Source organism: Anopheles merus, unplaced genomic scaffold (assembly GCF_017562075.2).
Source record: "Anopheles merus strain MAF unplaced genomic scaffold, AmerM5.1 LNR4000915, whole genome shotgun sequence".
Taxonomy (NCBI): Eukaryota; Metazoa; Arthropoda; class Insecta; order Diptera; family Culicidae; genus Anopheles; species Anopheles merus.
The window spans coordinates 16,900-26,582 of NW_024428495.1; the positions used below are offsets into that span (position 1 = coordinate 16,900).

At 47.7% G+C, this 9,683-nt stretch overlaps 2 protein-coding genes across 2 annotated transcripts; one reads left to right on the forward strand and one right to left on the reverse strand.

Annotated features, from left to right (window-relative positions):
* Positions 1 to 1,702: 1,702 nt before the first annotated feature.
* On the forward strand, positions 1,703 to 4,256 carry LOC121603202 (U3 small nucleolar RNA-associated protein 4 homolog). The gene is given in 4 exon segments (XM_041931905.1): positions 1,703 to 2,146; positions 2,241 to 3,046; positions 3,049 to 3,405; positions 3,408 to 4,256. Coding segments are annotated over 4 exon segments (2,070 nt in total). The 5' UTR covers positions 1,703 to 2,024; the 3' UTR covers positions 4,193 to 4,256.
* Positions 4,257 to 7,536: 3,280 nt separating this feature from the next.
* On the reverse strand, positions 7,537 to 9,677 carry LOC121603201 (CYFIP-related Rac1 interactor B-like). Its single transcript, XM_041931904.1, is given in 4 exon segments — positions 7,537 to 7,931; positions 7,934 to 7,972; positions 7,975 to 8,144; positions 9,485 to 9,677. Coding segments are annotated over 4 exon segments (441 nt in total). The 5' UTR covers positions 9,667 to 9,677; the 3' UTR covers positions 7,537 to 7,881.
* Between the last annotated feature and the right edge of the window lie 6 nt (positions 9,678 to 9,683).

The window sequence follows — 9,683 nt, forward strand, 5'->3', positions numbered from 1 at the left end:
GACAGTTTTTGCTGTAATGGAAGTTTCCTTTCGACGGGAGCTAAGCATTACTTTCCGCAGCAGCAACACGGCTCCACGGTGTGTCCTTAGCGCTGCAAATACACAACAGCGCCTCACAGCACACGCACAAGAAAAGCCCAATTCTCGCTGATAAATTCTTACGCACCACCATTGGGCGGTACACACGCACACACACACACACACATGCACACACGGTACAATTTCCTGCATACATAAACAAACACAGAAAGTCACACAACAGAACGGGGCAGCAGCAAATCCAAAACCCGGGGGGGAAGAAAAAGAAAGTTCGCACTTCTTTTCTGCGGTTGCTAGGTCGATGAAGGATTTTCAATCATGGCGTAGAGCGTGAGTGAGTGTGTGTGTGCTGCTGCTTTACCTGCCCTCAGAAAACACAACACACAGCAACACAGCAGAAAACAACACACAAGGCGGGTGGGGGCTCTCAACACAACTCTTTACCTCTCTCGCACTGTGTCGCACACTGCAAGTGACTTTTTTCTTTTCTTTTCTTGTCTTGCACGATTTACGCTGATGGCGTGTACAGAAATCCGATTTGCGATTTGCTTCTTGAAATATGTTGAATACGCTAGCGCTTCTATATATGCACCGTCCGATTTTCACGCTTCCACACACGTCCGTTCGCGCTCACGCACTTACGTACACAAGCGCACACGCGAAACAGTTCTGCCAAAGAAAATCGGTTGCCCGTTCGCCGCTGACTGTTCGCGACCGCACAGTGGTCGGTCGCGGTCGAAATATGCCGACGGGAAGTAAAATTTGGAATGAAATATTTTTTAGTTTATGTTTTATGTTAATATTCAGGATTGAAATGCTGTATTTATGCAAAATTTCAATATTAAATTTGGCACAGAAATGACATGGAATTTGAGGGCGCTGCACAAACTCTCGTTAACATGCTACGGAGAAGAGTTCAGGTGGTAGTCTACTAGGCGGACTATTGAGATGTTCAAATTTATTCCATTTAAAATGGAACATCTTTGTTTATTTTTTGATATTACAATGTTTTCCATACATTACATAAAGGCAGGCTTCAGTTCATCTTCCAAGTGATTTTATTCGACCTCGCACGAACCATTTCGTTTGCCACACAGATGCCAGAAGAGTCCGATCCATGTATATATTCTCCTACGCCAGCGATAGGCAAAGTGCGGCTCACGATATTTTTCATATATTTTATAGAACTTACACACATTTTAGCACTTGGTTGGCTCTTCACGTGAACTTTTAACGATCAGTTTTTCAGAATATCGCCCGTTTCGGTTGCAAAGTTTGCCGACCGCTACCTGTGCCAACCAGAGGAACAACACATCACCCAATGTCCCCTGGGTCAAAGGTGCTAGAACGCTGCTTGTTTGCATTGTTTTGTTGATTTCGTTGAATTTGCCGAAAATTTTTTTCCTGTCTGGCGTCTAGACGCGTAAGAGTTTCAGAGCATTGATGAGAGCAGATTTTTTAAGTTTTGTCGTAGCACAGTTACAAAGAGCTGGGGACAAGGCCGAGTACAAATGCAGCTATGCAGCCCAATCAAACAAGAACGCTACCAATAACGCGCCTACTACCATCACCCCGAAGGATGACCATCACACGTGGGACGATCACAGCGCCAACGATAATGTGGGGACGGCGATCTGGAGGGCATCCATAAGCTGCACTGTTTTTACCTTAGCCATTTTCTATCTTATCAGTTCCTTTGCATTTAAAAACTTCAACTTAACACACCAAGAGCGTTTTTAAATCGTTTGTAAATCGACATACGAAAGCAGGTTTCCAAAATGGGGCTTCGCTTGAACGACAATTTTGAATTTCCACCTCCGAAGCTGTCAGCGGGTAGCTGTCAAAACACAATCAACCCGAACTGTCACCGTACGAGGCGCGCTGTCACAACAAACCCTCCGAATAATAAACAACAAAACACGTGCGCGTGGTGTGTGGTTTCCTCCCTAGCCGCATGTAGGAATTTGCACTAAAACACGTAAAAAATGGTCACAGATAAAGCGGACGGGGCGTGCCAGCTGCACGATGTGAGGTTTTACAACTTACTGCCCCGTGCCATCGTTTGCTCATCGTTCGGACAGTCGTCGCGGAAGCTAGCACTGGCCAGGTAAGCACCGCATGGTAACCACCCGCCCTCCCCCGTCCAAAGCGGCCTAAACTTATCGAAACACGGGTGCATTTGTGCACTTTCTCTCGAACAGGGACGATGGCACGATCGAGGTGTGGAACATGGCGTACGCGCCCTTTCTGGAGAAAACGATTCCCGGCGGCGAGGGTGTCTCGATCGAGGGGCTGGCCTGGGCCGGCCAGCGTCTGTTCAGCGTCAGTCTCGCCGGCACGCTGATCGAGTGGGACCTGAGCAAGATACCGTGCGTGAAGCAGTCGATCCTGGTGACGGGCAATGCGGCCTGGTGCGTCGACGTCAGCAAGGACGAGCGGCTGCTGGCGGTCGGCACCGAGGGCGGCTACATCAACGTGTACCGGCTGGACAACGAGGAGCTGGCGTACGAGCGCATCCTGGACAAGCAGGAGGGCCGCATCGTGTGCTGCAACTTTGACTGGACGGGTAACTTCCTCGTGACCGGCTCAACCGATGCTGTGCGCGTGTGGGACGTGCGCAATGGTCACGCGGTGCACAAGATGACGACCGGACGCGCACACAACAAGCAGGAAACGACGGTATGGGCGGTGCTGGTGCTGAAGGACTTCACCATCCTGTCGGCCGATTCGCGCGGCAAGCTGGTCGTGTACGACGGGCAGATGGGCACGGTGCTGGAGCAGCACCTGGTCTCGACCGCCGATCTGCTCTGCCTGGCGCTGAACGAGGAGAAGAACATCGTGTTCGTGGGCGGCGTGGAACCGATCATACGCGTGTTCGACCGGGCGGACGGTGGCAGCATGCGGACGGATAAGCTGTTCGTCCGGTCGCACAACCGGCGCGGCCACACGCACGACATCAAAACGTTGGCCACCTACGGGCGGTACCTGTTCTCCGGCGGTATCGATGGTCGCTGCTCGTAACGTCCTCGCCACCGTTCGCGCTCGATACGCACTTTCCGCTGCTGCCGGGGCCGGCCTCCATGGTGGCGGCCGACAGCCGGCTGGTGCTGCTGAAGTACGTCAACTATCTGGAGGTGTGGACGCTCGGGCCGGCCAACGCACCGGCGCCGGCCCCCGGCGGCAACAAGGTGCTGCAGATACGCAGCAAAAACGACGGCCATATACTGGCCGCCGCCATCGCACCCAACGGTCGCTGGATCGTGTACTCGACCGAGCACATTGTCCGGTTGCTGCGGTACGACTACAACCGCAAGGAACCGGTCAATTCGCGCCTGGTGCGGTGCGCAACACGCCCGAACATTTCGCCGTCTGCTATCGGGCGCAGTTTACGGCCGACTCCAAGGGCCTGTTCCTGTACGACCGTACCGGTGGCGGTACGATCAACTTCTTCAGCTGTGCCGCCGCTGACGACAGCGAAGAGTGGGACCATAAGCAATCGATCGATGCCGGCCGGTGGCTGTCCGAGATGGTCACCCTGTCGGCCGTGTCCCAGTGCAGCCGGTACCTGGTGTGTGCCGATCTGGCCAGCTCGATCGTCGTGTTCGAGCGGACGGCGGCCAAGTGGAAGCGTTCGATTTCGCTGCCCCGCTACAAGCTACCACCGACGGCCCTTGCCCTCCAGCCGGGCAGGACGCGGGTGGCGGTGGCCTTCTCCGACCACAAGCTGTTCGTGTACGATTTCGACCAGTTTACGTTCGTGTTTTCGACGTACCTGCGGCTGCCGGCCGGCACAGACCCGAACCATCCGATCAGTGGGATTGCGTTCGATCCACGCCACGAATCGGCCATGGTGCTGCAGAACGGATCGAAGATAGTGACACTTCGCTTCGGGCCGGACATTGAGGAGGAGGTGCTGCAGCAGGAGGAAAACAGTCGGGCCAAGAAAAGGCGCCCGGTCGCGAACGGCAGCGAGCAGCAGGACGGCGAGGGTAGTCTAACGAAGTGCAAGCTGCGCATGGTACGCGACGCACCGCGGCTGGTATCGATCGAATGGCTGGGCGAGAGCGAGCTGGTAGCGATCCAGGCCAATGCGCTTTCGATGGTCGAACATTTGCCGGCTGCGTTCCGCATCAAGCGGTACGGCAAGACGTAAATCTGACTGCGTTTATGGAATGGGGGGGAAACAAGCATTACAATAAAACCTCTTCTACATTAAATCGATCGCTTTTTTTTCTCGGATTTCGTGACAACAAGCTCGGGCTGTGTAGGGATAGATTGTTTGGAATTTTTGGTTTTATTTTCTTCTCCTCGTCCGGGGGTCACAGTTCCAGCACACGCTCACACAAACACACACGCATACACGCTCTCGCTCAACATACACATTTTCACTCATCCATCTCTCTCTATAGTGGTAAGCTTCCCCGTGATCCTCATCACCAAAGGTCCTTCTGCACGTTCTGTGCTGTGTATGCCGGGGGAGGGGTTAGTTATTGTTCATTTCTCTCTTATCCTATTGTGTATAGTGGGGGGGGGGGGGGCTTTTTTGCTTAGATGATTTGTGTTTGCCTTCGTGTGTCTTCTTTTCTGTGTATTTAGTAACTATTTCGATGCACAGTTGTGTGGTTGGGTTATGCTGCGCTGATGCAATTTGCGCATTAGCTGAATAAGCTTCCGTCTTCGTGTCTTTGTTTTACTGGTTACACGGACTTTTCCTTTCCAGGCCCTCCTCCATTTTCGATTACAATAGCATTGTTTGAATTACATTCTGTTCCTGCCTCTCTTCTCAATCGTTTATCTACGCTTCTTTCATACTAAATGTGGAAAGATGTGTTGCTTACATCGTGCTCGGGCCCTCAAGTCAAGTTTTGCACTTATTTCCCTCCCTCATACACTGTGCTACACACCACCACTGTGAGACAGTGCCTGTCTGGGTGGCGTACAGTAGTTCTTTGCGATGCAGTAGTAACGATAACAATAGAGAAAACGCATCAAACCATTTTCCTTTAATTGGGTTAGCCAGTAACGAGGATTTTACTGTCGAATAACTAACACAATGCTTATCGACGGGGGGGGATGATAAATGCGCGCGCACGACAGCAGCAATTGTGTTGTATGTTTTAACCATTGTTAGTACTCGAGAATTTGCTAAACGTGTTTGTCACACAGGAAAAATTTTCTCTACAAAAAGGCAATTTTTGATAGCCCGGGGGGAGAAGAGGTTCTTCTCTCGCTGCTCCGTTACCCCCTTAACAAATTACACAATCATCCGAATAGTCTTTTTTGTTGTCTATAATTCGCAATAGTTTACCAATCTGAACTAAACTAACGTTAACGCACGAGTTAATCTCTCTTAGGGATTAGTGATAATACAATTTTGTGATCGAATCTGCTACCGGTCGATTCAAATATGTTTCTTTTTTGCTAAATTACTCGTACTCTGGTTTCGTTCTCGCTGATCAATTGCCACCCGTGGTGAGCGAATGTGTTTCGTCGTTAAAACGTGTACAAACAGAAAAATAAGACAATATTAGCTATGAAATGAAATCGATCCTGAAAAAAAGAAGGAAACACATTCAACGTGCGCGTGGCGTTTGCTGTAATTTACGGATTTCACTTTGTCTAGAGAGACTTTGCGTGTTTATGTTTATAATATGCGCCTCATTTTGTGCTTCGTTTCGAATGTTTTTGTGTTACTTTTTTTTTGCTTTAAATAATGTTCGCTGTTACACTATATTCCGATGATACATTTGGTGATGTTTTATGATCACTATTACAATTGTTAAAGTATTTAATGTGTTTTGTTGTTGTTGTGTGTGTGTGTGTTTGTGTTATGTTCTATAGATTCTCAAAAGATTTACGCGATAACAACAAGTTTTCTTCACTTTCCATTGTTTTGTTCGTCTGCTTGGATATTTCCGCATTTGCTTGTTTGTTCTGTTTGCTTGATTCAATTGCCACACGGGGCAGCTGTATGCTGCTGTTCTCGCTTTGTAAAATAGTATAGAACACATCTGAATTCGTGGTAGCAGCAGTGTATTGGTAAGGTGTACATTTTTGTTTTCGATATATTGTGATTTCGTTCATTGCGTTTGTTCGTTCGTTCGTTTCTGCTGTGAATGATAATGATGAAACAAACAAACCCGACATTTAGTTTCTTTTTTTCCAGCTATACGACAAACGATACTAATGATAGAGTTAAAACATGAACTAATGTTTAACCACAACCGGTGTTTCGTGCGCGCTCGATGCGCCTGCCAGCTTTGGGCTGTACCGTTGGTGCATCCGCCACTGCACGCATGATAAGGTTTTGTGCTCTCTAACAACTTTTGCGTTCGAATGTGTTTTAACGGCGGTGGTCGTGTGTGTATATGTCTTGTGTACGTAGTGGTTTCAATGGAAAAAAAACTGAAACAATCTCTTCTCTCTATCCTTGGGCTCTACTATCCTTAACTAAACAATGTTCTAGCATCCTACTATCCTTTCTTTCTCTCTCTTTTCAACTGCTTGTCGCTCGTCTTCCTTCGTCCTCGTTTGAAGTAGCTAATGTCCCGGTAGAAGAACTGTGCCTTGCCTACTAAAGTTTGATGTGAGCGCTTTTTCCGCCCGAAACTAGCCGTTTTCTCACTTCCGGTTTTTTTGTTTTTGTTTTCTTATCACACGTTACATGCTTATTTACTTCATTTGTTTGCTATCATCAACTGTCACTGTTTGCCTTGCACCGCCCGTTTCAAACACTACCATTCTTCCCGCCTCCCACAAGCCCTCCCAATTCTTCATACATATACAATTTATAAAGGGTGTGCGCGGTAGTAAATGGGAGGTGTGCTACCCCCCCCACCACTTCGCACACTTTCGTTTTAATTATAATTTTATCAAGATACACTTAAATGCCTAGGATAGATAGTTTCATACGGTTTTGTTCGATTTAAATTAAACTAAAAAAAAAAACACTCATAATCTTTGTTTCTCTCATTTTGCGCGCTCGCTTCTTCTCCCTCCTTGCCCTGCCCCTACAGAACACACACGCACGCACCGAGAACCCCCCCGCAATGCGTGCGCGTGGAATTAGCCTAGAACACTAATAACGTATAGAAAAGTAAGCATTCGCGCGTCATCTTATACTTCGTAGTGTGATGCAGTGGTGATAAACAAAAAACAAACAAAACTTACACGATATCTAACAAAACAGCGCCAGTAGCAGTAAAAAGCGTAAGATTCGCTTCTAACACACTCTAAAACACAAAACAAATTCATGAGTAGAAGGGGTGCAAAAAGTAGGATTTCGGTTTCATAATTAAATTTCACTAGTTTTAGAATGAGTTTGGAAAGGACAAACAGAAAGAGAGACAAATAAACCTCAAAATAATCTTAAAAAAAGAAAGTAGTTTGTTCTAGGCTAATATGCTGTTGTCTGTGTGTTTTTTTTGTGCAGAAAAAAGTATGCTGTATAAGTAGAAGCGGATACCGTCTCCTTCCCATAACACTGGAAGTGCCGAAAAGGAATATGCTTCCTCACTACCCCACTTGGAAAGCACTTGCGACTACACACGCGTGTTTTTTCCTGTTTTCACGAGCCTGCCTTTCATTACGGTTCTCCGTTGAATCGTTTGAAGTGCCAAACAAAGATCCGTACAGTTATGATAATAGTAGTAGTAGTAGTAGTAGTAGTAGTAGTAGTAGCTTTAGCGATAGTATTAGTAACAGGGGGAGGAGGAATCGTGCAATCGGCCAACCGCACGCCTTTCTCCCTCCTCTCCTTCTTTGCGCTTTTGGTATCACTGATGCAGTCTCGGGTGCGTTTGATGCGCGGGGCGCGTGCTTCTTTTTTTCTTCTTTCCTTATTTAGGCTGCGAGCAGGTTTCGAATGTTTTTCGGCGTGTTGTCCTCGTTCAGTGTTTCGTGGTGTAGCGGAGCGCGTTCAGCAGCGGTTCCGCTTGACGGCCGGCTGTGCCTGCAGCAACCGGACGCAGCCCTTCACGTCGACGTGGGCGCCCCGCGCGAACGCACCGACCGGGTGGACGTGATCGTACAGTATCACCAGACCGACCATTACTCGCAGCAGCAGCAGGTGCGTTTCTTCCCGCTCGATCTGTGCCAACAGTTTGCTGCAAGGAACCAGACAAGAAGGAGATTAATTGTAAGCTCGATTGAAGATGGCAACTACCCAATTGACATTTTCGAGCACGAATAATCGGGAATTCGAGCAAACTCCCTTAAACTGGAGCTTTAAACTTCCCTTAAACTGCACCAGTTTAAGGGAATTTAGAAAAAGGCCTTTAAAATCAACTGTGATGCAGCTTTTTCGTTGTTTTGTTCTAAATTCGCTCGGAAATGATGTTTCCTATCGTTAGAGTTGGTCATGTAGCCATTTTATACTTAAATAATATCGATTTTTTATAAAATAATGTCACACAAAATTTGCCTTTGTTTTTCATAAAAATCAAAGCTACGAATGTAAAATTAGCTCGACGGCATCGTGCATCAATAGAAGAAAGTCTAATTTACGAACTCACCAAATCTTAGCGCTTTCAACACACTTGATCACACACAAATTTACAATTTCAGGCGTATCGAGTACTAATCGAGCAGATATGGAAAAACAATTTCGAGCAAATGTCACTTGGGTAGTTATATGAAAAATGAAGTTTTGGTCGTAATCGATTCCCACTAGTTCCGATTTTTTGTGGAATCAATTCCGAATAGTAGGTGCGGAGTCACTTTCCGAAATCTTTTTCGTAACTCAGAATAGGCTCAGGAACCGGTCCCGGAACAATTCCGAAATTGGCTCCGGAATCGGAGTTGGCTCCAGAGTAAGAATCGGCTCCGGAGTCGGAATCGGCTCCGGAATCGTTTACGAAAACAGATGTTTTGGTCGGAATCGATTCCGACTAGTTCCGATTTTTTGTGGAACCAATTCCGGATAGTAGGTCCGGAGTCAGTTTCAACAATCGGCTCTTGAATCGGCTCCGGAATCGGTTTCGGATTCGGAATCGATTCAAGAATCGAATCTGGATTCAAAATCGAATCTGGATTCGGAATCAACTCCGGAATCGAAATCGGCTCCATAATCGACTACGGAATCGGAGTCGGTTCCACAATCAGAATCGCCTTCGGAATCAAGTTCGCTTTCGGTATCTCCATGAGAATAGGCTTTTGGGTCCTATGCAGCTACATTGCAATCGATAGCCGCCAAGAACCCAAATTTACCCGTAAACGATCCATTCTCAGTAGATTTCGAAGCCAACTCCGATTCCAGAATCGGCTTCAGAGTAAGAATCAACTCCGGAATCGTTTCCGGAATCGGAATTGGAGTCAGCTCCGGAATCGGAATCGGTTCCGGAATTGATTCCAAAAACGGAAAAACGGAACCGGGTAGAGCCAATTCCGAGCTCCCACCACTAATAGGAACTAAAGAAAAAAAAAGGGAACGCTGTTCTGTGCTTACGGATTCTCGAGCATCCGGAGGCAAACTTTCGCCATCGTGCCGAGCGTTTCGGTCGTGTTGTCGACGTTGTCGGAATTGTCCTGCACGAACTTGGACGTCGCTTCGCTCAGCACCTTCAGCATTGGGGTCGCGTGCGCATAGAACAGCGACATCCGGTTCGCCAGCTCGGTACTGATGATCATCTCGTTCGTCTGATCGA